Source organism: Callospermophilus lateralis, unplaced genomic scaffold (genome assembly GCF_048772815.1).
Source record: "Callospermophilus lateralis isolate mCalLat2 unplaced genomic scaffold, mCalLat2.hap1 Scaffold_105, whole genome shotgun sequence".
NCBI classification, from domain to species: Eukaryota; Metazoa; Chordata; class Mammalia; order Rodentia; family Sciuridae; genus Callospermophilus; species Callospermophilus lateralis.
Window position 1 is genome coordinate 43,839 of NW_027510702.1, and position 27,455 is coordinate 71,293.

Consider the following 27,455-nt stretch of genomic DNA (forward strand, 5'->3'; position numbering starts at 1 on the left):
TGTGACAGAGGGCCAGCCTTTCCCTGTGCCCACACGGTGGGACGCAGTGGAGACCTAATGGTGATGGGGCGTGTGCTGCACCCTGCTGTCTGCAGAACTAAGGGCTGAAATGGCAGACTCCGATGACAGGCCCAGCTGTGCCAACAGCTGTGTGAGGCTGTGCAGAGCAGCTGCCCTGGGAGGGGCTGTGGGAGAAGGCTAGGAGCTGGCAAGAGGCCGGGTCAGGCATGGGGAACACCCAGGCACTCCCAGATGAGGCCCCAGAAACTTACGGCCTGAGTTGGGATGAGCCTGGCCTGCGTGGGGGTAACCAGATGGACTCTGGGGCTGATGTGGGAGAGGGTTTTGGGCAGAGTGGGGCCTCGACTGCTTGCTTCGGACTTGGCCTGGGGTCCTCTCCTGTTGTGTGTTGGGGAATCTGCTGAGGTGGGATGGGAGTGGGTGGCTTGTCCTGTTATGGGGACAGGAGGCCCCTCTCCCCTGGTAGAGGGTATAGAGAGTGTTCTCCAATGAGGAAAGGTCCCTGGGTTGGCAGGGGATCCATCCAGGGGGCCAGGCCCGGTGAACATGCACAATAGAGTGTCCGTGACACTTGTGGCCATGCGTGGGCTTGAACATGCTTGCACACCCGGGTGTGGATGTGCCTGTGAGGGTTGCAGCAGTGCCCAGCCCTGGGACCTGGCTTCAACAACCCCTTCCTGGGCCCGACCTCAGTTTGCAGGGGAATGCTGTGTGGCTTTGGCGCGGTCTGTGAGCCCAGTGCAGAGGATCCAGGGCAGGCCTCCTGCGTGTGCAAGAAGAGCGCCTGTCCTGCTGTCGTGGCGCCAGTGTGCGGCTCAGATGCCTCCACCTATAGCAACGAGTGCGAGCTGCAGCGTGCACAGTGCCGCCTGCAGCGGCGAATCCGCCTGCTCCGCCGCGGACCCTGTGGTAAGGGAGTGTGCCCAGCGTGGGCGGGAGGGTGGGCCAGGTGTTGGAGGTGGACAGACAGCCAGGGTGACCCCACCCTGCCATCCACAGGTTCCCAGGACCCCTGCTCCAATGTGACCTGCAGCTTCGGCAGTACCTGTGTACCCTCCGCCAATGGGCAGACCGCCTCCTGCCTGTGTCCCATGACCTGCCGCGGGGCCCCGGAGGGCACCGTGTGTGGCAGTGATGGTATGGACTACCCCGGTGAATGCCAGCTGCTGCGCCAGGCATGTGCACGCCAGGAGAACATCTTTAGGAAGTTCGACGGCCCCTGTGGTGAGTGTCCGCCCCATGTGGGGCTCCTCTCCTTGGGCATGCAGGCAATAACCCTGACTCTTGCCTGTCCACCCCCAGACCCCTGCCAGGGAGCCCATGCTGACACGAACCGCGTCTGCCGTGTGAACCCACGCACTCGCCGTCCAGAGATGCTCCTGCGCCCAGAGACCTGCCCTCCCTGGCATTTGCCTGTGTGTGGGGATGATGGGGTCACCTATGCAAACGACTGCGTTATGGGCCGCTCAGGGGCTATCCGCGGTCTGCTCCTCCAGAAAGTGCGCTCTGGCCAGTGCCAGCCTGGAGGTGGGCTGCTTCCCCTGCACACAGTGTGTCCCCTGCCTTCGTGTCCGTCGGGTCCCTGCTGTGGAGGTGCTGGTGTGGTTCTGGCCTCTCTGATCTCCTTGCCCACCCCCAGACCAGTGCTCCGGGACCTGCCAGTTCAGTGCCATTTGCCTGTCCCGCCGTGGCCGACCCCGCTGTTCCTATGACCGTGTCACCTGTGATGGGGCCTACAGACCAGTGTGTGCCCAGGATGGGCACACGTATGACAACGACTGTTTGCGCCAGCAGGCTGAGTGCCGGCAGCAGTGAGCCATCCCTCCCAGGCACCAGGGCTCATGTGGTGAGCACCCTGTGGTCCCTGCCATCAGTCCTTGCCCACCATCACATGCCATCTTCATTCCTTGGCACCCACCTCCCAGGGTCTTGGGCCAGGGTGGGTCCCCTGGGAGGGTGCAGGGTGTGGAGGGTAGAGGCTGCGAGAGGGTGCCTGGATATGTGGGGAGGCGGTCAGAGATGGGCCTGCACTTGGCTGTGCAAGTCCAGGCTGCAGGTCCTGTAGTCTGTCTGCCCACCCGTCTCTGTTCTGCCTGAGGGTACAGATAGCTTGGGTGGGCAGGAATTGGATACAGCGGCGGGGTCCCTCACTCTTGGGACATGACTGTCACCAGCCCCTTCAGAGGCAGGATCTCAGTTGATTTCAAGGAGTCATTGGAGGGTGGAGGCAGCTGGGAAGTGGCCAGCATGTCCCATGGGGACCAGGGCTGCAGTGACCCTGTGACCATCTGGGTCAATCCTCTGTCCATCTCTCTGGTCTGTCTTTCTGCGTCTGTCTTCTCCTCGGTCCTTCCCTCTAGGCTCCTCCTCTTGTGTCTTCCAGCCTGACCTGCTGGCAGGATGAGGTGCCGCGCCTGCCCACCAGGAGCCCACAGCCCGAGGTCTGCCCCTGGTGCGGCTGGGGGGGGTGGCTCGCTACTGCCTGGCCTGTGGTTCTCAGAGCAAGTGGACAGACACCTCCTCCCCGTGCAGCCCTGGGTGTGACTCTGGGGTGCAGACTCCTCTTAGCCTGGAGAGAGCCCCCACATGCATGGGTGTCCCAGGGCTGCTGGTGGTCGGGGTCAGTGGCCTGTTGTGGGCAGTCAGGAGGCTCCTGTGTCCCCATCTGCCTCTGTCGTGTGTCTGTCCCTTTCTTTGCTATGTCCTGCACATCTAGCTCTTCCTTGACCACCCCACCCTGGGAGAGGGCCTGCTGCGTGGGGCTGGGGGCTCTGCCCAGTATGGGGGGTAGCAGGTGGGCTGAGTGCCCTGTCCTTCCCAGACCAGGCTCCGTCCCCGTGCCGTGGGGTGCAGTGCGCATTCGAGGCGACGTGCGCGGTGAAGAACGGGGAGGCTGCGTGCGAGTGCCAGCAGGCGTGTGCAAGCGCCTACGACCCCGTGTGCAGCAGTGACGGCGTCACCTATGGCAGCACCTGCGAGCTGGAGGCCATGGCCTGTGCCCTTGGGCGGGATATCCGGGTGGCCCGCAGAGGACCCTGTGGTCAGTAGTGGACAAGCAGGCCTGGGGGGTATGGCCTTCCTGACACAGTGGTGACAGAGCCCCCTTCCCAGACCGATGCGGGCAGTGCCGTTTTGGAGCCCTGTGTGAGGCCGAGACCTGGCGCTGTGTGTGCCCCTCTGAGTGTGTGGCCTCAGCCCAACCCGTGTGCGGTTTTGATGGGTACACGTATGCCAGCGAGTGTGAGCTGCATGTCCACGCCTGCACGCACCAGATAAGCCTGCATGTGGCATCAGCTGGACACTGTCGTGAGTGGGGCCATGGGGGCCAGCGGGCTAGGGTCCCACCACTCTCCGGCTGGGTCTGCTGACCCCTGCTGGCTCCATATGTTTCAGAGACCTGTGGAGACACAGTGTGTGCCTTTGGGGCTGTGTGCTCAGCCGGCCAGTGTTTGTGTCCTCGTTGTGAGTGCCCCCCGCCTGGCCCCGTGTGTCGCAGCGATGGTGTCACCTACTGCAGTGCGTGTGAGCTACGGGAGGCTGCCTGCCAGTAGCAGATACAGCTTGAGGAAGCCCGGGCAGGGCCCTGTGAGCAGGGTAGGCTTGGGCAGCTGCCTGAGCTGTGGGGCACCAGCCTCAGGGGAGAACCTGTGGGTGAACTGCCCTTCTTCCCCACAGCTGAGTGTGGCTCAGGAGGCTCCGGCTCTGGGGAGGACAGCGAGTGTGAGCAGGAACTCTGCCGGCAGCGTGGCGGGGTGTGGGATGAGGACTCAGAGGATGGACCATGCGCCTGCGATTTCAGCTGCCAGGGTGTTCTCAGGAGACCGGTGAGCCCCCACCTCCCCGAGCTGTAGGGGGGCAGTGAGGAAGGGGCCAAGGCTGCCCACGCTGACCCCACCCCTCCAGGTGTGCGGCTCAGATGGGGTCACCTATGGCAGTGAGTGTGACCTGAAGAGGGCCAGGTGCGAGTCTCAAGGAGAGTTGTACGTCGCAGCTCAGGGACCCTGCCGTGGTGAGTGGGCCGGAGCACATTCTTGTAGGCTTGTGCAACAGCCTCTGCACTTCTGTGTGTGCATATTCAAAGGTGTATGCCTGCACTGGTGTGGACACATGGGCATCCATGTGTGCTGTGGTAGGCTTGTGGTCTTGTGTGTTCTTCTGAGTATAAAGCACTGATACGTGCACTGTGGACACAAGCCCGTCTGTCAAAGTATGCACCACACTCAGGAGGGTGGGCAGGAGGATTGTGAGTTTGAGCCCAGCCTGAGCCATGCAGTGAGATACTGCCTCATAAAAGCAAGTGTATGCCAACTTCCTACTGCAGGTCAGGCCAGGCTTCTATGCAGGAGGCAGCAGGAAACCACAGGGCACCTTCTGGGCCCTTTTGCTCTTCTGGGCAGGAACTGACAGTGGTCTGTAAATGCCACATGTCACACACGAGTGCTCACGGTATGCTCATGCACGTTCACAGATGTGTCTGTACAGTTGTATATAAATGTGCATGGTTTGGAGGAATGTGAGTGCATGTCCGTCTTCATGTGTGTGTGCTGCCTTTACACTTATCTGTGTGTCCATAGCTCTGTGTACACACAAGGCTGTGTCCGTGACTTTGGGTATTCTGTGTGTATGTGGACCTGTATGTTTCCTGTGTGCTGGGTCCTACATGTGGCACTTGCATGTCCTTGTATGATTATGGTGGCCTCACCCAGGGCCTTAGCCTCAGATTCCAGACCTGAGGGGCATGGTGTCAGGCTGAGTAGTGGTGTGGAGGAGGTTGAGGCAGAGGGGTGGGCATAAGCACTGCCTCAAGTCTGACCCCACACCCCTCTCTGCAGGCCTCACCTTGGCCCCACTGCTGCCTGCAGCCCCTGCTCACTGTGCCCAGACCCCCTACGGATGCTGCCAGGATAATGTCACTGCTGCCCGGGGTATGGGCCTGGCCGGTTGCCCCAGTGAGTACCTGAGTACCCTCACCCTGGCCTGGCACAGCTGTGTGACTGTGCTGACCCTGTCTCTCCCCTTCCCTTGCAGGCACTTGCCAGTGCAACCCGCACGGCTCCTACGGAGGCACCTGTGACCCAGCCACAGGCCAGTGCTCTTGCCGGCCAGGCGTGGGCGGCCTCAAGTGCGACCGATGTGAGCCTGGTTTCTGGAACTTCCGTGGCATTGTCACTGACAGCCGGAGCGGCTGTACTTGTGAGTGACAGGGCCCCAGGGCTGGCTGCCAGTCAAGTCCTCCTGCCTGTCCACCCCCATCCCTGTGCTCAGGCCCTGGCCTGCACTGCACCTGGCAGGCTCTGCAGCAGGTGGAGAAGACTGTCTAGGTACAGACTCAGGCTCCCCTCCCCGCAGCCTGCAGCTGTGACCTCCGGGGCGCTGTGCGGGATGACTGTGAGCAGATGACTGGGCTGTGCTCCTGTAAGCCAGGCGTTGCTGGTCCCAAGTGTGGGAAGTGTCCTGATGGCCACACCCTGGGCCCCACCGGCTGTGAGGCAGGTGAGGACAAGATCTGGGCTGGCCTGGGGTTTGCTGTGCAGAGGGACAGCCTGAGCTGGTGGAGATTCTGTGTCCACCCCAGATCCCTCAGCACTGGTGACCTGTGCAGAGATGCACTGTGAGTTTGGCGCTTCCTGTGTGGAAGAGGCAGGTTCTGCCCACTGCATCTGCCCAGCCCTCACCTGCCCAGAGGCCAGTGCCACCAAGGTGAGCAAGGTGAGGGTGGAGAGTGTGAAGGGCAGTGGGTGGGGGAACCGCCTGAGTGCCCTTGCCTTGCGCCTCAGGTCTGTGGATCAGATGGCATCACCTACGGCAGCGAGTGCCAACTGAAGACCATCGCCTGCCGCCAGGGCTTGGACATCTTCACCCAGAGCCTCGGCCCGTGCCAGGGTAGGGTCTGGGAGCCACCACCCAGCACTGACAGGAGGGCCTTGCCCTCCCCGACTCCAGCCCCAGCTTCCCTCTCCTTACAGAGGCTGCTGTTCCTGGCGCTCACCCAACCCCCAGGGCCACGACAGCCCCGGGGCACTTGCCAAGTGAGCCTCTGCTGCCTCCACCCAGTGCCCTCCCCCTGGCTCTCAGCAGTACCCCCCAGAGCCGGCCCACCCCTCCACCCACCTTACGACCTCGGACCACAGCCAGCCTCCCCAAGACCACAGCTCAGCCCGCGCTGACCATGCCCCTCATAGAAACCTCCACTGCAACCAGTCTCTCCGCGTCTGCCTTTGGAGAATCTGGCAGCACTGATGGGAGTGGCAATGAGGAACTAAGTGGGGACCAGGAGGCCAGTGGGGGGGCTCTGGGGGTGAGCAGGGGCTCGGGGACATGGGTGGGCCTGGGGTGAGCAGGGGCTCGGGGACATGGGTGGGCCTGGGGTGAGCAGGGGCTCGGGGACGTGGGTGGGCCTGGGGTGAGCAGGGCTCTGGGGTGTGGGGCAGGCCTGGGAGGTGAGTAGGGGCTCAGGGACATGGGACAGGCCTGGGGAGTGAGCAGGGCCTTGTTGGGGCAGGGCCCAGAGAGGCTCCCACCTGTGGCTGGACTCAGACTTCGCATCCCTAGGACTGGAACTCTCCATGGACAGCAGTGTGGTGACACCTGGACCACCCATTGAGAGAGCCTCCTACTACAACTCACCTTTGGGCTGCTATTCGGATGGCAAGACACCTTCACTGGACGCAGAGGGCTCCAACTGTCCTGGTGAGTGGGTGGCAGGGCAGGTGGAGCTTGAGGAGCAGCCTGGGCAGCCATGGGTGCTGCTCCTACCCGCTGGCAGCAGGTGGGTCCAGGTTTTATGGTCTTTGGTCTCAAATGTGTATGAGATCTTGGGGATCCGGCACCCATGTGCACACGTGTGGTCTCAGCCCTAACACTTGTGCGTGCCCAGGACCGTGTACCTAACCCGTCTCTCTCCTTGCAAGCAAGCCTGGGGCAACTGCTCTGAGGAGTCTGCCTGGTAACTGACGCCAGCCCTGGTCACTAACCTCATGACCATCTGACTAACATCCACCTGCCCCTGTACCCTATGTGGCTTGCTCCAGGGGCCTGCACCAGGCCGGTACCAGGAAGGGCCTCACCGCCCCTTCTCCCACAGCCACCAAGGCGTACCAGGGCGTGCTGGAGCTGGAGGGGGTCGAGGGGCAAGAGCTGTTCTACACACCCAAAATGGCCGACCCCAAGTCAGAGCTGTTTGGGGAGACAGCCAGGAGCATCGAGAGCACTGTAAGTGGGGGCGTCCCCCCAGGTCAGACCCAGAGGGGGCCAGGGCAGGAACCCCACAGTGTAAGGGGACTGATTTCAGTGCGTTGAGCGGTGCCCAGTATCCTCACTCACTCCCTGCCCACAGCTGGACAACCTTTTCCAGAACTCAGACGTCAAAAAGGACTTCCGGAGTGTCCACCTGCGGGACCTGGGGCCTGGCAGATCAGTCCGTGCCACTGTGGATGTGCACTTTGACCCCAGTGAGATCCCCACGCTAAGTCTCTCCCAGGAGGTGATGGGTAGGGGCTGCACAGGGCCAGGCCATGCTCAGTACCCCCTCTTCCCCAGCCACAGCCTTCAGGGCACCTGACGTGGGCCGGGCCCTGCTTTGGGAGATCCAGGCCTCCAGGCCCCGGGCCCTGGTGGTGAGGAGGCCTCTGCAAGAGCACGTGCAGTTCATGGACTTTGGTGAGCACCAGGCCGGGCCTCCTTGTCTGTTCCCATCCTCCACTGCCCCGCCCCCTGCTCCTTGCAGACCCTGACCACTCCCTGCCCCACAGACTGGTTTCCTGCATTCTTCATGGGAGCCACCATAGGAGCCACCGCTGCAGTGGCCACAGCCAGAGCTACCACTGTGGGCCAACCACCTTCCTCCGTGATCCCTCGGGTCCACCCCAGTCACACCAGCAGGCCCATTGGAAGGACCACGGCCCCCCAACACACACACCGGCCCCCCACCACAGCTCCCGGCCATGTGGCTGGACACCAGCCTTTGCTCCCCAGTCCCAAGCAGCACCCAAGGTCCTGTGATTCTCAGCCCTGCCTGCATGGGGGGACCTGCCAGGACCAGGACTCTGGCAGGGGCTTCACCTGCAGCTGCCCGGCAGGCAGGGGAGGCACCTTCTGTGAGGACGGTAGGCGCTTCTGTCCACCTCTCTGGAAGGACAGGGAGGCTGATGGGGGCAAGGAGGGAGGGCAGAGATAAGCCACCAGCAGGAGGTGGTAGGGGCAGGGTCCTGGGTACTCTTCCAGCTCACCCTCCCTATCCCCTGCAGTGCTACGCCCCTCTGTCTCTGTTCCTGCCTTTGGGGATACCTCCTTTCTGGCCTTCCCCACCCTCCGTGCATATCACGCTGCACCTGGTGCTGGAATTCTGATCCCTGTAGCCTCAGGGACTGCTGCTATACAATGGCAACACACGAGGCAAGGACTTCCTGGCACTGGTGCTGCTGCTTGGTGGGCGCCTTCAGCTCAGGTGCAGAGAGGGTGGGGCCTCCTGACTGTCTGGTGGGTGGGCAGGGCTAATGCTCAGTGGTGGGGCCAGGGCCTTCCAGGGAGGAATTTGTGGGTGGTTCCTGACCAGACTGTGGATGGAGCCAGGCCAGTGCTCTAAGCACCTGCTTGGGTCTCCAGGTTTGACACAGGTTCTGGACCAGCAATACTGACCAGATCAGTACCTGTGGAACCAGGCCGGTGGCACCACCTAGAACTATCACGGCATTGGCGCCAAGGCACACTGTCTGTGGATGGCGGGACCCCAGTTCTGGGCGAGAGCCCCAGTGGCACAGATGGCCTCAACCTAGATACCAACCTCTTTGTGGGCGGAGTCCCAGAGGACCAGGCTGATGTGTGAGCAAGAGGGTGGAGCATGCATCAAACTGGGTCTCTGACCTTGATCTTGCCTGGGACTCCACCAGAGCAACCTCCATTGGATAGCAAATAGGATCAGAAGAATGGTGTGGGTGTGGCTAGGACCCTGAGCTCAGCTGGGGCTCCTGGCCCTTCCCTGTCTCATCTGGGTGGCTTACCTTTGGTGCCAGAGTGAGGAGGGCCTGGGCTGACCCTTACCTCCTGTCCTAACCCTTAACCTCGGCCCCACCCTCTGGTTGGTCCTCTTTGTGGGACTTGCTGCTTTGTCTAAAGGGTGATGGGATGGAGCAGCTCTGACTTCTGACCCTAACTGTAACCCTGTGACTCTGGCCGCGAGAAGGAGGCCTCTGCCTGAGCTTACTCTGACCCCCTTCCTGTGGCAGGGCCCTGAGCGGACCTCCGTTGGCGTGGGCCTGAAGGGCTGCATCCGCCTGCTGGATGTCAACAATCAGCGCCTGGAGCTGGGCCCCTGGCAGGGGGTTGTGTCCCACAGCTCCGGTGTGGGAGAGTGTGGAGAGCACCCCTGCGTGCCCAGCCCCTGCCATGGTGGGGCACCATGCCAGGCCCTGGGAGACGACATGTTTCACTGCCAGTGTCCACCTGGCCGCTTTGGTGAGGGCAGGTTGGGATCCGGGTGAGGGCTAGGAACCGGGTGTCAGGGGGCCTGCCTTCTTGGAACTCATCTCCATCTCCCTCCAGGCCCAACCTGTGCAGAAGAGAAGAGCCTCTGCCAGCCGAACCCCTGCCGCATGCTACCCAAGGGCGGGGCCAAGTGCGAGTGCCCCGCAGGACGTAGAGGCATGCTCTGCCAGACAGGTAGGGGCACCAGGCTGTCGGGAGGGGACAAGAAGTCAGGGTCAAATATTCAGTTTGAATTGTGGCCCAGTCTTCGGGTCCAGGAAGAGCTGGGATTCGGGTCCTGTGGGTTTCGGTGGAGTTAGGCAGGACAGTGGGGTACACGGCATGAGTGAGCCCTGTCCTCCCTCTGCAGTGTCTGAGATGGACGGTAGTGCCCAGCCCTTCCTGGCAGACTTCCATGGCTTTTCCTACCTGGAGCTGAGAGGCTTGCACACCTTTGAAAGAGACCTGGGGTCAGTAGGGTAGGTGAGGCAGAGGAGGGGAGGCAGCCTGTAGGGAAGGGGCAGTGAGACACGCTGACCCACGTGACCCAGGGAGAAGATGGCCCTCGAAGTGGTGTTCTTGGCCCAAGGACCCAGTGGTCTGCTCCTGTACAATGGGCAAAAGACCGATGGCAAAGGGGACTTCGTGTCACTGGCCCTGCATGACCAGCACCTGGAATTCCGCTATGACCTGGGCAAAGGGGCAGCAGTCATCAGGTGGGCAAGCATGAGGGCTAGAGGCTCTGTCCTGGGCTGCCCACGGGGCGGGCCTGGAAGCCTGGGACTGGACAGGGGTAAGGCTGGGGCTCCTGACACTGTCACTCAGTGGGTAGGCAGAGCCCACAGCCGGCTCACTCAGCCTCTTCCTCACAGGAGCAAGGAACCCATAGCCCTGGGCTCTTGGATTAGGGTCTTGGTGGAGAGAAATGGCCGTAAGGGTGCCCTGCGTGTGGGTGATGGGCCCCGCGTGCTGGGAGAGTCCCCGGTGAGTGTCCGAGGTGTGCGGAGGGCCCAAGTGTCCCCCCACCCTGCCCTGCTCCTCCGCCTCCTCCTCCTCCTCCTCCTGGGGGCTTGGCAGCCCCCATGCCAGTTCTTACAAAACTCTTTTCTCTCGTCTGTCCTGTGCCTGGTCTGTCTCCTCTCTGCCCTGCTCTCTGGCTCTTACTCTGCACCCCCATGCTCTCCGGTTATTGTCTGCTGCTCATACCGCTCATTGTCTGACACCACCCTAGAGTAGCTCCTCCCCATTAAGGCCCCTGTCCACCATTTCTGTGTGGTTAATGCTGCCTGCTGGTTAGCTAGGGGCTGGGGTGTGGGTGTCAGGCAGTTGGGCACCCTGGTCTGGGACTCAGACCTGCCCCTGCCTAGTGGGTAGGCCCTGCACACCCTCATCCAGCGCCTTCTGCAGGTGCCGCATACCATGCTCAATTTGAAGGAACCACTCTACTTCGGGGGTGCCCCCGACTTCAGCAAGCTTGCCCGGGCAGCTGCAGCATCCTCTGGCTTCGACGGTGCCATTCAGCTGGTGCGAGGCATGGGGTGGGGCCCTCCTGCCAGGGCTCTCCACAGTGGGGGAGGAGGGGCTGCCCCGGGCTGACTGCAGGGCAGGGAGGGCACACCTGCTGAGACACAGGCTCTCACCCTGTGCCCTGCAGGTCTCCTTGGGAGGCCGCCAGCTGTTGGCCCAGGAGCACGTGGTGCAGGCGGTGGACGTCTCATCCTTTGCAGACCACCCTGTACCCAGGCCTCAGGCCACCCCTGCCTCCATGGCGCCTTGTGTCTCCCAAAGGAAGCCACCTACACATGCCTGTGCCCCATGGCTTCTCGGGGCTACACTGCGAGAAGGGTGAGCACCTGTGGCTAGGCCGGGGCTGCACCTGCACCTGCAGCCCACCTCACCCTGCCTGTCTCCCAGGGCTGGTTGAGAAGTCAGCAGGGGACCTTGAGGCACTGACCTTCGATGGGAGGACCTACATCGAGTACCTCAATGCTGTGACCGAGAGGTAATGCATCGCCCAGGAGCCAGCACATGGTGCACCCTCCGCTGTCTATCTGATCCTGTCTGTACACACCACACAAGGCAGGACACCATGCTCTGACCAGGCGGGAAGCCCCAGTGTCCACCCCTCCTCCCCCTCCTTCCTTCTCACCTCTCTGTCTCTGTTTCCAAGCGAACTGACCAATGAGATCCCAGTGTAAGTAGCCCCTCGGCCCCCACCTGCACCTTCCCCTCATCCATGCCCATCTGTGCTTCCCTGACCCTGCCACAGCACAGTCCTGAGCCCCTCGAAGGGCAAAATGTCCCTCCTGGATGGAGGTGGGGGTTAGGGCCTTTAGTGCTGTGTGAGGCTCAGCTTCTTTCCTGGGAAATGGTACCCCCTCCCAGGACACGTGCCTCATCCACCCTGCAGCCACCACCCTACCCCAGGCCGGCGTGAGTGTGTGCCTGTGCCTGTGCCTGTGGGTGCGTGCACACACTTAGACATATCTGTATGTGTGAGTAAAGGTGTTCCTGTGTATGCCTGTGTGTGCATGCAGAGATGTAAGGCGTGTTCGTGTGGATCGTGTGTGAGTTCAAGTGTGTATGAGCATGTCTTTGCTTGTGTGTCCATGTTCTGTGCACATGCATGTGTGCTGGGCATCAGGGCCACCCCCAGGCAGATGAGCCCTCTGCTTCCATCTGCCATTCATGTCTAATTCCTTGAACTCTGCACTAGCTTGGGCCATGCCACCAGCTGTGTCTGCACACGCGTGTTGCACACATGTCACTTCTATGGCTCTCTGGAGGGTCATCAGTGGGGCCCAGGGCCACGCGCGTCCAGGTGTATGCTTGCTTTTCCCAGTGCTGGAAATGGGACTTGGGCCTGTGCTTGGCCTGTCTGTCCCTGGCTCACTGCTTCCCTCTCTTCCTGTTTCTAAGCCCCGAAACTCCGGATTCTGGGGCCCTAAACAGGTGAGCATGTGGCAGTGCCTGAGGGGCAGAGTGGCTGTCACCCCACGGTGTGCCTGCCTGTCATTCTCGATCTCTGATCACCTCTGCCAGTCCCTCCATCTGTCTGTCTCTCCTCCGCCCACCATTGGTGTTTCCCTCACCCAGCCACCAGCCCCCATGGCCTGTGAAGTCCAGGCTCTGTCCTCCTGCCCTCCCCATCCACCCTGCCGCCTTCCTGGAGGCCTGACCCACCCCTTCACCCTCCAGCGAGAAAGCACTGCAGACCAACCACTTTGAGCTAAGCTTGCGCACTGAAGCTACACAGGGGCTGGTGCTGTGGAGCGGCAAGGCCACCGAGCGTGCAGACTACATGGCGCTAGCCATTGTGGATGGACACCTTCAGCTGGCCTATGACCTGGGCTGTCAGCCCGTGGTGCTGCGCTCCACTGTGAGGGTCAACACCAACCGCTGGTTGCGAGTCAGGGCTCACAGGTCAGTGGGGCCCCCTGAGAACAGCAGGCAGTGCCTGCACTTTCCCAGCCACTCCTTGTCACCAACTGCCTGACCCAGGGTCACTGTCATGGGGAGGAGAGGAAGGAAGGACAAGAAGATGCAGGAGAAGCAGTGTGGCAGGAGGCTTGTTACTGCCACCATCCTGGGCTCCAGGGTGACCTGGTGTGGGCCCAGCCTGCAGCACTGTAAGGCATGGAGGGGGCTCTGATCTGGAGGAGGTGGGGAGGACCCCTGATAATCTTGCCCCACCTGCACCCTCAGGGAGCAGAGAGAAGGTTCCCTTCAGGTGGGCAATGAGGCCCCTGTGACCGGTTCCTCCCCACTGGGTGCCACACAACTGGACACAGATGGAGCTCTTTGGCTCGGTGAGTGCTCGAGGGAGGTCAGGCCAGGGGCCATCCAAGGGCCTCAGTTTATCTAAGGGACAGACTCCATCTGTCCATCTGCGTCCTCTCCCATCTTGGCCCCAGGCCCAAGGCCAGAGGACAGGGTCCTATGGGTGGGCATGCCTACTACCCACCTGTTCCCTGGGCAGTGGTGGCCCTCTGCCCTCTAGCCACAGCTGTGTGATCTCCTGCTGTCTGTCCTGTAGGGGGCCTGCAGAAGCTGCCTGTGGGCCAGGCCCTGCCAAAGGCCTATGGAACAGGTTTTGTGGGTTGCCTCCGGGATGTGGTGGTAGGCCAGCGTCCACTGCACCTGCTGGAGGATGCCCTCACCAAGCCAGAGCTCGGCCCTGCCCAGCTTCCTAAACTGACACCGGAGCACCCCCATCTGCCCACCCTACTGTAATTATTTTCTATTTTTGTAAACTGTTGCTTTTTGATATGATTTTCTTGCCTGTGTGTTGGCCAGAAGGACTGCTGGCCTGTCCTCCCTTCCGTCCAGGCAGCTGTGCTGCAGAGACAGACTGGTATCAAGAGGCTCCCAGGGGTGGTGTGGCAGCTTCAGGACGTGCCCCTTGGCCTCAGGGCACCACACCAGCCCTTTGCACTGTGTGTCCCCGTGTGTCGGCCCCCACACTTCCCTCCTGTACCCGGTCCACTGGCAGACCCTGCTCCCGACCTCACCCTTGCTGCATTTGATGAAGCCTGTTGTCCCAGGGCAGGAGGGGCTTGAGGGGCCTTCCAATGAGTACCCCCATGGGACCTTTCTTGGTCCTTACTTAAGCTGATGTTTCTTCCTTTGTGCTGTGGATAGCCTTGCCCCAGGCTAGCCTGGACCCCAGGACTCCTGTGCCAATACTGTGACTTAGAAATGACATTACCATTGATGTCATATTCTACCATGGACATGGCCTCCACACACACACTCCAGGCCCTGTGAGCAGCCCCTGAGAGGGAATGGGCCACTGTGCATGATATGGTTGACCTCTGTTGCCTGTGTCCTCCTCTAGAGTGATGGATGTCCAGGCCTGGCCACCAAACATGTTCTGGGACCATTGGTTTTATTTGGTGCCCAAAGCAGAAGAGCTGTTATCTTTCCTGTCCTGACTCCAGAGCATTTAAGCATCCTCATCAGGGTCAGTATGAGAAGTGATCATCTTTATCTGAAAGTGACTGGGGTCTAGCCAGTGTCTGAGCAAGACCAAAGTGTAGGTGCAGGGGTGGCAGAGGTGGCCACAGAGTCAGAAATGCCTTAAACTGCAACGTCCACCCCCCACTCCCCGCCTGGATGCCCTTCCCAGTCCTCTTGGGAGTAAGACCAGACAACGGTGGTGGGGTTGGCAGCCTGGCCATCCTCTGCTGGGGGTGGGGGGCTGCAGGAAACTGCCCTGGTGTGTCCTTACTAACTCCAGTATGTGTCTTGTCAAGCACCGTGAAATAAAGTTTGGAAACTTTAAAAGAAGGGCCATGTCTGTCCTCCCCAACTGCCAGCCCTACACCCTGGCGGCGCCCTGCTTGGCTTCATGGTGGGGACACAGGCTTCCAGCTCCCTTAGGTGGCCTTGCACTGAGAGCTGGGGCTCCAGGCTCTTTTTGGTGAGGAGCCCCGTGTGTGGATGAGCACAGTGCTGTGCAGTGTGGGGACAAGGTGGGGTCACAGACAGTATCCAGGTGGCCCCCCAGGTGTGGGCTCGGTGGGGTCACAGAGACTAGTCCAGGTGGCCTGGGGGTGTGAGGTGGAGTTCTGGGAGGCCTGTGGACTAAGCCCATGCCCATCTGCACTTACACAGCAGCCTCCCTTCATCCCTCCAGGATGTGCAATGGGCTGAGGGGGCCTGCCGACTGCCCTGGGGGCAGTCACGCTTGTGGAGGCCAGAACCAGGGCGAGTGGGTGTAGGAGGGTCTTGTGTGGTGAGTTGGGTGGCAGGCAGTTGCTGAACTGGCTCCAGTGTGCAGGGCCACCCATTAGCACTTCTGGGAGACACTGACAGGTGACCCAGACCAGGGTGCTGTATATGCAGGAGCTTCTGCAGACGCAGCCCCATTCCTGGCAGAAGTCTGAGCTTAGAAAGGAAAGGGAGATGAAGGGGGGCTGTGTGGTCACATAGGTGACCCCCTCCCTCAAACTCATGACTTTAATTGAAGATAATAAGTGCACCTGTTTGATTTTGTATTAATGAGCACCCCCTCCCAACAAAAAGACCCTCGAATTCAGACCCAGGGACCCAGGGAGTCCTCGGGTATTCACTTCCTACCCCCTCACTAACTTGTTCTTTAAGGAGTGTTGGCTGCTGAACACCAGGCAAGTCAGATGCTGGGTTGGGGGAGGCAGGTGCTGGGGGTTGCAAGAGGCAGTGGTGCTGGTGGGGGCTGCCCTAGTTTAGGCTTCAGGGAGGGTGGGGAGTACCCTACCAGCTAAAGATATCAACCCTTACCCAAGCACAGGGATTGCAAGGCACATCTGCACCATGGGTGGCACATGTAAGTGTCCCGAGTCTGGACAGAGGTTCTTGGGGCAGAAAGGAAGCATAGGAACGGCCAGAGGCCAGGGCCAGGTCAGAGAAGCCATGGAGGGTGAAGCTGTTGGGGCTTGGGGAGGACTTTAGGGATGAAATATTCAGGCTTCATGAGAAGGCCTGCCCTGGGACGCAGGGTGCTTGGGAGAGCCCTGTGGCCCAGCTGGATGGGGTTTGGGTCATTTACGCTAGGAAAGACAGGCCCTGGTTGGCAGCACCTGGCCAGGACCCCTGGCTTGGGGAGCTCGGGCCCCTCATGGACTCCAGCATTTACATGGCCTGCTGCAGGGTGAGCCAAGGTGGAGGAGAGGACCACAGGGAAGGTGAGGACCCAGAAGGGAAGCCCAGGAGAGGGAGAGGGTGACATGCCCTTCTGGGATCTGGGTGAGTCAGAGAGGAAGTCAGGACAGCACTGACCCTGCTCTCTGGGGCGACAGTGCATTGGGTGCAGGAGCAAAGGCTGAAGTCAAAGACCCCAGGGGAGATGGTTCCAGGCCACAGTGGACCCTTCTTGAAAGTCTGCATGACCCCAGAAGAGTAGTGGCTGTGAACCCCAGGACACAAGCAGGCTTGACCACAGCTAGGGTGCCCCTGTGGCAAGGAAGTGAAGAGACTGCAGCAAGGAAGGGGATGACCTGGTGTCCACCTCCCACCTCTGCCTGGAATTCCGGGGCTGCGGTGGGGGAGCGGGGTTCTACTCCGCCCTCCTCTGGCTTGGCCGCCCCTAATCGGAGCGAGCACAGGAGATTCTTGGAAGGAGCAGCTTCCAGCCTAGGGCTGATCCCTTAGTAATCGTGTAGACTGAGTGGCAAGGCCATAGGCCACTAGGGCCGTGGGGCCGTGATACGCCTTAACATTCGGAACCCGGAATCCCGTGCGCATCCCTTTGCTCTGAAGTGCGGATACCCTGGGAAACTTTAGCACCTTTATCCGGAGTTCCCGGGCTCCAAGGCCGATGGGGCGGTTGCAGGGGCGGGGGTTTGCATTTTAATGAAGCCGGCAGGGGTGGGGCCTCTGTGGGACTGGTTAGCCGGAGGGCACAGCTGCGGAGTTCGGGGGCTGGCCGGGGGCTGGCGCATCGGAGAGCGGCTCTGGTGCTGACGTGACCTCGCAAAGATGCGCCTAGCCTGCGTGCAGCCGGATACGTGCATGCCAAGAGATGCGCTGCAGCTCCGACCAGCTCTCACCAGTGGGCGCGGGATTCTTGCCACCCAGGACTTCCCTGTGCTTCCAGCCTGTGGCCTCCAGGCCCAATGTTCTGCACCTAGCCTCCCCAGAGATGTGGGAGGGAGGCTCTTCACTAACTGCAGAGGCTTGGCCTGGATGGAGATCAGCTGTTCCCCACCCTAGGGAAGGTGCCCTGCAGGTAGCCCAGGTGTGGGGGGTGGCTGTGGAAGGACAGTGGCACCTCCTCCTGCTTAAGTGTGGCAGGCCCTGCTCCTGCTCCCTTTTGCCACCAGAGATGCAGCCTGTTAGAGGGCACTGAAGGCATGTGGGCAGGGGTAGGGATCAGCAAAAGCACATGATCCACATAGCCCTATGCCCTGGCATCTGGCATATCACCCAGAGTGCCCATCTCTGGTGCTTGGTCAGGCTGGAGTTCACAGGAGAGGTCCCCAGTGGTACTGAGCAACCGTCCCCAGATCAGGGCCCTGGGATCTCTGGGTAGAGAGTGAGGTGTGGGATGCAGGCAGGACAGGCCTGGCACAGTCTCGGGCCCTCACAGGCTGAGGAACTGTGAAAGTGAGTTGGATCACAGAACTTGCAAGCCAGCAGCCTCGTGATTCCAAGGTATAATGTCCAGTTGGATACCAAGAAACAGAGCTACATGTGTATGATCCATCTCAGAAACTGGCTGGAGTGGCCCCTGGGTCCCCTGGACCTCATTCTTACTTGTCCTTTGAGTACAGGACTGGTTCTCAGAGAGGGTCATGTCTGTGTCATGTGCGTGTGACCCAGGTTGGTCTGGGAAAGCCCCAGGTGGGGCTCTGCTCACCTGCTCCCCCTCCCTCCCTCACCTGTGATGACTGTTCGTCCTCTGGTCCTGGGCCCCTGCCCACAACCCTATCAGGCCTGACAGGCCCCACCAAATTGTAGAGCCACGCCCTCCCCCTGCCCTCTCACCATGGTTTGTGGGTCAACAGGCACCACTCACCCCCCCCCACTCAGCATAGCGAGGCAGGATGGGGACAGGACTGGTTCTGTGCCCATGCTAGAGCCTGGGAGGATCTGCACCCCATGGGGACAAGCCTACTGTACCCCCCTGAGTTGGAGAGGAAGCACATCTCGGTCCACTTGGTCCTGTATAGTCGGGACAGATCCTGGTTGGATTTTTCTGGAATAGGAATAGCTGGGGCCAGGGAAGGGCTGGGATAAAGACCTCCAGGTGCTCTGGGGAACTGACCCCCATCCCTGGAGTCTGGCCTGGAATACTTTCCCACCACCACAGACAGGCATGTCTGCACCCAAGTGTGCTTAATCCCTTTGAACCGAAGTTCCTGCTCTGGGTGTGTGCAGGTGTATTGATGAGCTGTGGTGTGTCCCCTGACCCATATTTGTGGGGTAATGTCCCTGGGTCCATATCTACAAGGGACATCAAGGCCAAGGCTGTGAGGGGATCTGGGCCCACCATGGCCAGTATGGGTTCAGGCTGACCTCTTGGGTGTCCTTCACTGTCCCTGGGTTCCTGAGTAGCCTAGGCCCAGTATGCTCTGCCCCCGGGTCCCCTCAGGAGGCCTGGTGTCGCCAGTTAGATTTAAGCCACCGCCATACCATGGAGCTGGCTAGCCCCTGAGCAGCATCAAGGGCAGCAGGGCTCTGAAATGGGCACCTGTGGCCTCCCTTCTTCCCTCCCTCTTCCTACCAGCCTCGGCCAGATGCAGATGCACACTGGCCTACTGGGTACCCCACTCCACCATCAGACCCTGCCTCAGACTGGTGGGAGCCACTGCAGCTAGGGAGCCCCCCATTGGAGGTTTCTACCTGATAGACTCTTGGCAGCCTGGTGGGAGGACAGGGGATTAAAAGTATGATTTAGAGTCCCCAAAAGGACAAACAGGGGCCCTTCACCCCTGTGGCTTTGAAGCTGGACCTTGGCACTGCCCTTGCCCCCAGCTCTGTATCGCCCATCTGGGGCTGTTGGACAGCACCTGGGTTCAGGATATGGGTCAGCATAGTGGGCAGCCCAGGTAGGGGCAGGAAGGCACCTCTGGTTCCGTCCCTCTTCCTCTGCAGTGTCAGTACTATGCAGGGACATGGAACCTTTGCCTGCCTTTTTCCTGTGGCCTTGCCTGCTGTCCTAGACTGGCCCCTGGGGTCACCATATAGCATCTCCTCCTGCAGAAAGCCCTCCTTGGTTCCAACCTGGCCCCCTTAGTGGGAATTGCCCAAGGTCTGCCAGCGTGGGAGGGAGCTCAGGCACCAAGCCCAAACTATGCCCAGAAACCCCTTCTTCCCCACAGGAAGGTGGCACCAGAGTGTACTGCTGGACCACCCTGGAGCAGCCCCTTGAGCTCTTGGTCCCTCTGAACTGAAGTGTATGCTCTGGGGAGCCATCAGGTTCAGAACAGAGCTGCCGATGGGTTCACGCCTGGGCAGAATCCACAGGGCGGCAGGTCAACACTGAGGTGTATAGGGGGACACTTGTTCCTCACACATGCCACAAGCTCCTGTGACGTACAGAGGGGCAGTCATGGAGGCACAATGGCATTGGGGTGGGCCTCTCAGGCAGTGTGGATGCCTGTATCCATGGGGCACACCTGCTGGCAGGGGGACTGCTTTGCAGGACTCTTGGTGCTTCCCAACAGCCGAAAGGCCGATGACCAGCAGTAGGCAGGTCCAACTGGAAGTTCTGAGAACACAGCCATCTGCCATGGGGCCGCGCGGTGGGCGGGGAGAGAAGGGAGTGACTCTGGGCATGTTGCAAAGGTGTGACCAGAGAGTGCTGGTGGATCATTGCTGGGGTTGAGGCCCAGGCAGTGGGTGCACAGTGGCTTGCTTTGCTGAGAGGGAAGATGGAGAACGGGAGACAAATCCTGCAAATATTGCGAAAGATGCTGCTCTCTTTACAAATGGAGATGCTGAGGTGTCTATGAGCTTGCAGCTCCATGCAGGGCTAGGGCTGGAGGTGAATGGCAGGTGGACTCAGTGGGACCCCACATGAGGAGCCAAGCACCATGGCCAGGCCCCGGAGGTGGGAGACAAGCATGGACTCCTGAGGAAGAGCAGGACCTGGGGCCAGAGGTGGGGAGCAGCCTGGAAGGAGGTCTCAGTGGGGTTGGGGAGCGGGAGGCAAGCCCAAGGACATCTGGAGGGACACAGGGTCTGCAGAAGAGCCTCCCTGCCTGCACTTACTTGGAGGCTCATGTTCAGTGGACGACAGCAAGGCCCTGACAGGAGTCCTGTTGGGAGGGGGCAGAGGCCTGCCATGTCGGGGCCTGCTGCTCCTCCCTACCAGCACTTGCCTCTGTCCTGCTGTGCCCTGTAGTCAGTGAACTCATGGCCTCTGGCTTTCTCAATGGCTCCTGCCAGCTGCTGGGCTTCCACCCACCCATCCACCCATCCACCCATCCACCCATCCACTGACAGCCCCTGCCATCTACCGCCTGCCATTCTTAGTCATTCACTTCTTCTTTTAGTGGAGCTTTAAGGTTACACATGGTAGTTGGGTTTATATCAACCAACTCCTAGACGCACGGAATTCGTCTCCAGTTGCTTATCCCCCTTTTCCTCCTGTCCTCCCTGCCCTCTCCCTCCTCTGCTCTGCTGGACTTCCTTCACTTTCATTGATTTGTATTTGGTTCTTTATGTTATCCTCTCCTTCCCTCCCCCTCTCCTTTATTTTACTGTAGCTTCCACAAAGGAGAGAAAACATTTGACCTTTGGGTTTCTGAGTTTTGCCAATTTCACTTTGTGTAATATTCTCCATTTCCATGGATTTACTGGCAAATGCCATAATTGTATTCTTTTTTTTTTAAAGAGAGTGAGAGAGGAGAGAGAGAGAATTTTTTAATATTTATTTTTTAGTTATCGGCGGACACAACATCTTTGTTTGTACGTGGTGCTGAGAATCGAACCCGGGCCACACGCATGCCAGGCGAGCACGCTACCACTTAAGCCACATCCAAAGCCCTGTATTCTTTTTTTATGGTTGAGCAGAACTCCATTGTGTGTGTGTGTGTGTGTATCACATATCACATTTCCTTTTTTTAATATTTATTTTTTAGTTGTAGTTGGACACAATACCTTTATTTATTTATTTTTATGTGGTGCTGAGGATTGAACACAGGGCCTCGTACATGCTAGGTGAGCACTCTACTGCTGAGCCACAATCCCAGCCCACAATTTCTTAATCCATTATCTATTGACAGGCATCTGGGTCAATGTCATAATTTACCTATTGTGAGTTGTGCTGCTATGAATGTTGATGGTAATTCACTTATTTTTTTCAAATATTTATTTTTTAGTTGTTTAGGTGGACACAATATCTTTATTTTATTTTTATGTGGTGTTGAGGATCAAACCCAGCACCTGGCGCATGCCAGGTGAGCACGCTACCGCTTGAGCCATATCCCCAGCCCAGGTCATTCACTTCTTGATTCAAATGTGATTATTTTCTGGTCCCAGGCACTGTTTTCAGCCCTGGAAAATGGCAGCACACAGAGTGGCACTTATGGAACTTAATTTTTGAGTAGGAGACATTCAGCAGGCTACTCAGTGTGGTGCCTGTGATGGGGGCTGAACAGCAAGTGCACAAGCCAGAAGGGCACAGCAGCTGCTGGCCTCTGTCAGCCAGGGCAGCCACCCCAGAGCTGGGCAAAGCCTTCCTTCCTGCAGCCAGGAAGCTGAAGTCTTCCAAGACCAAGGGGCCAGTGGGGTGGCTCTAGGGGGTCTGAACAAGGGCTCATGCTTGTGGCAGGACCCAGCTCCACCCTGAGAAGCTGGGTCATGTAGAAGGGTGCTTCTGATGGCTGTCCTCTGGACGCGCTGGAAGGGTCTCCCTCACCCACCTGGCCCCCGCCTCCTTCCTCATCATGGCCCATCAAAAGCTTTGAGCAGGGGAGGCCCACTTGGCAACTGTGGGTGTTAGCTGCAGAGATGATGCAGGGGCTGGGGCAGGACTGGTCTGCAGTCTCCAACGTACTGTCCCCATACCAGGTGGCTTCACCCCAACGCCAGTGGGGTGGAGGCAGAGATGCTGCTTCTGTCCCAGGGCCCCAGGGGAGCTTCCCAGGCAGGCCCAGCAAGAGCAGCCCAGGAGGCTCCACACTGTCTGCGGAGGGTGGGCCTGGTCAGGCAGGGTTCTGAACACCTGAGGATGCTCCCAGAGGGTAGTGGCCAGTAGCTGAGGGAAACTGGGTGCTGTGGGGCAGCTGCTATGCCCCTGGGCAGGACTCTGTTGGGGTGGCTCAGGGAGTGAGGGAAAGCTGGTCCCACTGCCTGCCGTCTGGGGGCCAGCTCCTGGGGATTGTGTGGGAGGAGAGGCAAGGGAGGAGTTGTGACAGCAGAGTAGACAGCTGGACCCATGTCTGCCTGGATGAGGAGGCATCAGTCTGTGAGGAGAAGTGGCCGCTGGGGCGCTAACAGGCTTCAGATCTGCCTAGGTTCTCTCCTGAGGCAGCAGGCTCACTCCCCAGAGCTCCCCAACTGTAAGGTGGCACCTGGGACACTGACTTGAGCACATTGAGGGGGGGGGGTAGGGGACTGAGCCTGATTGTTGAGCTCCTGGGCAGGACCACTGGTGGTGGGCTGCCCCAGCCTTGGCCTCCAGGTTAAGGAACTTGGGCCTGGGGTCCCAAAGCCTAGTCCTGGGCAGGGGGTGGGAGGAGTGCCCACACTGACTGGACAAGAGCTGCAGTGGGGAGGGTCCTGGCCCCATCTATTTCTGGCAGGAAAAGCCCAGAGACTGTCCTGGAGGCTGAGTGAAGATGGGAGGCGGGGGATGGTGGGAGCCAGGCTCCCTTCCCATAGCTGCCCTTGAACCTGCCCTCCAGGTGGCACAAGGAGGGACCCACATCATGATCCAGAACATGGGTGACAACTGTGACCTGTATGGGGGGAAGAAGTTTGCCACGCTGGCTGAGCTGGTGGAGCATTGCACGGGCCAGTGTGGGTGGCTGCTTCACGATCACAGCAGGGCCCACTGGGCTGCCTGGACCCCATGTCAGAGTGATGAGCCTGGGCTAATGGCACCTGTATGTGTGTGCAAGTGTGTGAGTCTGCTGGGAACCACCTCTCACCTACTCTTCAGTCACCCAGGTGCAGCGGCCGCCAAACTGAGAGTGTTGGCAGCCCTGCCCCCGTGTGCTATGAGGCCCGTGTCCCCCAAATCCAAAGCACAGGTGCAGGGGTGAGAGAGCAGGGAACTGGGCCCTGATGCCACCACTACCCTCCTGGCTAGTGACTGGGGTGAGCCAGCTCCTGCAATCTGTTTCCCCACTACAGGAAGCTGGTTGTGCCAGGGACCCGGTGGGCTGGTCTGGGAGGCCACTCTGCTTCTTGTTGCTGAGGACCAGGCTGCCACCTGGTGGCCACCCCGCACCCTGCTCAACACAGCTGTCTTGTCTTTTAGCACTGCTGGGGGAGAGAGGGTCAGAGGGTTAAGCCAGAGGTCTGATGCTTGTCTGTCTCTGTCTCCATATCTGTTTCTGAAGTGTCAGCTTCACACGAGTCTCTCCCAGGCTAGGGCCTCCAACCACATCTGTGCTTCACCCTGGGCCAGGTGGTACCACAGGCACCTGTCTGGCAAGGAGGCTGAGAAGCTGCTGATGGAGAAGGGCATCCGGGCAGCTTCCTGGTACAGGAGAATCAGAGCAACCCTGGGGAGTTTGTGCTCACAGTGCTGACTCAGGAGCCAGAGGAGGCACCAGGCACCGACCGCAGCCCCGCATCACCTACATGATGGTCTGCGTCCAAGCTGTAGGCGGCATGAGAGGGCTGTGACTCTGGGAAGGGCGGGCTTCACAGCCAGGCCCCTCACTGCCACCCCACAAACAGATGGGAAGTGTGGCGGGAGGTAGGGAGCAGTTCTACATCCTGAGAGAACTGGTGGGACCCGACAGGAAGGCTTCTCCGACCCCTGGGTGGAGAAGTCGGGGCCGTCATGCAGCTCCAGCAGGTAGGCTGCTGCAGGAGCCCCGGGGCCCAAGGAATGCCACATTGACCCCTCCACGAAAAAGGCCAGGGGTAAGACTTCCTGCAGGCCTGCCCTGGGAATCTGAAGGACCAAGAGAAGGGAGGAATAGGCAAGGCCCCTGGCAGATGGCCCCAGTGTCCTCCCCAGAATGAGGGTCCTGGGCCTGGTCAGGGCGTGGTGGCCACCTTGGTGAAGGGTGCTGGGGGCTCTGCCTGGAAGCCCCGCAAGGCCACAGGAATCAGTGCCGAGAGCCACGTGCAGAAGCTCACCCAGGCTGCAGATGCCCGTGGGAAGACAAGCAGGGTCTCTGGGAGGAGTCTGAGGTGCTCCCTTCCTGCTGCCTACCTCTGACTCCATCCTCCAGGGCTGGGGCGGGGTGGTGGCACTGAGGGCTCTGCAGAGGGACAGGGCCACAGCTGAAGCCTCCACTCACCCAGGTGTTGCAACAGCAGGAAAGCTGGCTCCTATAACCCTGGAAGAAGGCACAGAGGCCAAGCCTGATAACCTCTGCAAGAACGTCCTTCCCCGTGATCAAGTGCTTCACTGTCATGGGCACGTGGAGACCACCTGGCAGGGGTCCTGGGGGAGGCAGGGAGCGCCCACCACCAGATTTGGCTCCCTCTTACACACAAGGCCCCAGACCTCCCCACCTCTGCTCACCACAGGTCAGTGGGCAAGGAGACAGGGTGGTGGAGCTTCCCACCTCTCCAGGAGACCCGAATGGCCTCTTTACCTTCCCAGTTGATACCACCCATGTCACCCCGCATGACGTGGACACCAGCATGCCTGGAGCCGACTCCGTCAAGGCTAACTGCATCAGATGGGTGTGTGAGGGAGCAGGTAGGTGTGCATGACATCCTGCCCTCAAGGCCTGTCTGGATCGCACAGGAGACCCTGACCTGTGTCTGCCCCCCCAGTCATCCGGGCTCCATCTTGGGCACCAGAGACCATGCTGGGAGGTCCCAGAGAGCCAGGTCCAAGGGGTGGAGAGCAAAGTGCGGACCCTGGCAGGGCTGAAAGCCAGCCAGCAGGGTCTTCAGAGCAAGCTGGACTGAGTGTGACTCCTCAGCCCTCCCCTGGCCTTAAGTGTGAGGAACCATGAACCACCTAGGCTCTTTTGCACACTTGCATAAACTTAGATCTGTCCTCTCAGCTTTAATTTTGACATTCACCCTCTTTCAGAGTGACCCAGAGGAGAAGTCAGACTTGGGAGTGGGCAAAGTGGACATTGCTACACAGGGCTCCCTGCAGACCACGTCAGCTGCCTTCGGGGCACGATGTGCCAAGAGAACACACATGTCCCTGTCATGACCATCAGACAGGTGGAGCAGGGGTGGGTAGGAGCCCGGAGTCCTACCTGTACTGTGAGGTCCAGGCTTCCCTCTTAACTGGTCAAGGAAGCAGCTCCTCCTCCGGGACAAAAAGCTGTGGGGCACTGGGGCGGAGGGAGGAAGAAGAGCCCATGACCGCACCTGTGTGCGTGTGCTTGCCAGGCAAGGCGTCACAGGCTGACCTCCTTCAGAACAAGTGTTTCTGGTATTGGCCAGAGCTTCGGGGCCACCAAGAGTAAGGCCATCTATGTGTGTGCCACAGGGCTACTATGCACAGAAGCTACAAGTGGGGCGGCCAGACCAGGTGAGTCTGGTGGGCAGTGGAATGTGTGGCTGTAGGTCAGAGGGCCAGGGTGCCCCAGGTCCATGCTGAGGGAGAGGAGGTCCTGAGCTGAGAAACCTGACTTCGTCTATCCCCACTGGTTTTGGTGGCTTCTGTTCTCCTGAACCTGGTTCACAGACTGGGCTCTGCTCACAGAGGACTCGTCTCCACCCCAGCTCCAGGGCCTGGCCCTGGCTCCAGGTGGCTCATGCTCACATCTGCCTCCCAGGTCTCTGCCTGGCTCCTGTCAGCAGCTCTCTTCTCTGGGTGCCACTGGTGCCTATTCCTGCCCCAGGCACAGATCCTTCCCCCTTCCCAGCAGCACAGGGCTCTGATCTGACCAACCACCTCTTTGTGGGAGGGTCCTGCGAATTCCTCAGGCAGGAGGCTGGCTCTGCCTAAACAAAACTCCCTGTCCCCACTCCTGCCCAGCCACCTCCTTCTTTCCTTCCCTTTCTGTTCCACCCCCATTTTCCTTTCCTTCCTCCCCTCCTGCTTGGCCTTGGCCTGTCCCCAGCCCCTCCACCTTCTCCCAGCTCACCCCCTTTGCCCCTCCCACCGAGGGGTCCTAACAGGACACTCTCACCCCGGTGGCCCTACCTGGGAGCTGCCACTCACATTCTCCAAACCAGACCTGCCCTACCCAGGAGGAGCCACCGCGCACAACGAAGCACTTTCAGGACTTGACCTGGATGAGGTGAACCCTGCCAGGCGCTGGGCTCATAGTGGTGCATTGCAGGTGCTACCAGGGGTGGGACTGCAGGGAGAAATAGGAGACTGGACCTGTGGACCAGGCCTTCTGGTAAGGATGGGACCAGGGCTTCACTCCTTGAATTTATTAAGAGGTCGCCTGGTTTGACCCCAGCGTGGGCATCAGACGCAAGGGCACCATCATTGTGTTCGACTTTCTGGGGGACCTCATCCGCAAATTTGGTGAGCAGTTCCGGCCCCTCCCCTCCCGGAGGCCACGCCCCATAGAAGCCACACCCTCTCCCGCTGCCCCTCCCCCAGGCTCCATTCTCCCTACTCCTGACCTGATGGCCCCGCCCTCCCACGGGCCTCGCCCCTCTGGCCCTGCCCTCTCCGTTAGCCCCACCCAGAGTCCACCCTACGACCTGCCCCCTTCTCTGCTGACCCCTCCAGCCTCCTCTGCTTGCCAGCTGCCCTGAACGCCGTTGTCCCTAGGGCTGGAGGAACCAGCTGGTGCGGCAGCAGCGCTTGCGGAAGGTGCAAACCGAGCGCAGTGCCAGTTCCTGTACCTAGCGCGACAGTGCTACATCCGAGGCGAGCAGCTGCGCTTGCGCGAGCAGGTGGGGGCGGGGCGGGACTGCGTGGGCCCCAGCAGAGCGCGAGTCCTAGCGGAGGACTGGAAGCTCTGCCGCAGTCCCCGACCTGCGCAGTCCCGGTAGCCCGCGGCGTGATTTGGCTGACGGTCGGGGTGCAGGCGAATCCCACCCGTTTTGGGTGGGATCTCCTGGGAGCCAGCTGACCTGCTTCTCTGCCCACAGAGCCTGGGGGCCGAGGGGCCTCTGCCACCCTCCACCCGCGCTGTCCTGTCTGTGCCCTGGGGTAGGGCTGGAGCCCTTGGAAGCTGTTGGCTCCTCAGAGGGCGGCTTCAGGGCCTGAGGTGTTCAGGTGTCGGAGTGGCGGGGGCCTGGAGTGCACCTCTCAGACTTGCGTGCCAGACCTGGCCCCGACTGATAGGGGAACAGTCTTGAGATCCAGTGTCCTTGGCCTTGTGAGGACTGCAGAGCTGACAGTGACCACATGTGAACCTGAATGTGCCTCAAGTCCAGCCACTCCATGTTGGCCTGTGTGTGAAGTGAGCAACAGGGACAGTCCA

At 60.2% G+C, this 27,455-nt stretch overlaps 1 protein-coding gene across 1 annotated transcript; it reads left to right on the top strand.

Annotated features, from left to right (window-relative positions):
- The first annotated feature begins 227 nt into the window (after nucleotides 1-227).
- Nucleotides 228-27,021, top strand: LOC143387954 (agrin-like). The gene is given in 50 exon segments (XM_077107987.1): nucleotides 228-306; nucleotides 715-930; nucleotides 1,021-1,245; nucleotides 1,324-1,548; nucleotides 1,661-1,867; nucleotides 2,843-3,061; nucleotides 3,133-3,327; nucleotides 3,415-3,615; nucleotides 3,697-3,845; nucleotides 3,925-4,030; nucleotides 4,854-4,970; nucleotides 5,050-5,214; nucleotides 5,371-5,514; nucleotides 5,597-5,721; nucleotides 5,799-5,904; nucleotides 5,988-6,329; nucleotides 6,574-6,711; nucleotides 7,106-7,233; nucleotides 7,358-7,472; nucleotides 7,561-7,680; nucleotides 7,773-8,126; nucleotides 8,268-8,343; nucleotides 8,345-8,467; nucleotides 8,626-8,839; nucleotides 9,255-9,474; nucleotides 9,562-9,678; nucleotides 9,854-9,953; nucleotides 10,035-10,199; nucleotides 10,356-10,467; nucleotides 10,879-11,007; nucleotides 11,138-11,213; nucleotides 11,216-11,296; nucleotides 11,299-11,328; nucleotides 11,398-11,485; nucleotides 11,654-11,677; nucleotides 12,403-12,435; nucleotides 12,682-12,906; nucleotides 13,189-13,292; nucleotides 13,520-13,712; nucleotides 21,982-22,105; nucleotides 22,818-22,932; nucleotides 23,083-23,173; nucleotides 23,546-23,620; nucleotides 23,664-23,742; nucleotides 24,107-24,245; nucleotides 24,701-24,783; nucleotides 25,142-25,238; nucleotides 26,245-26,414; nucleotides 26,458-26,545; nucleotides 26,798-27,021. Coding segments are annotated over 50 exon segments (7,071 nt in total).
- Nucleotides 27,022-27,455: the final 434 nt, after the last annotated feature.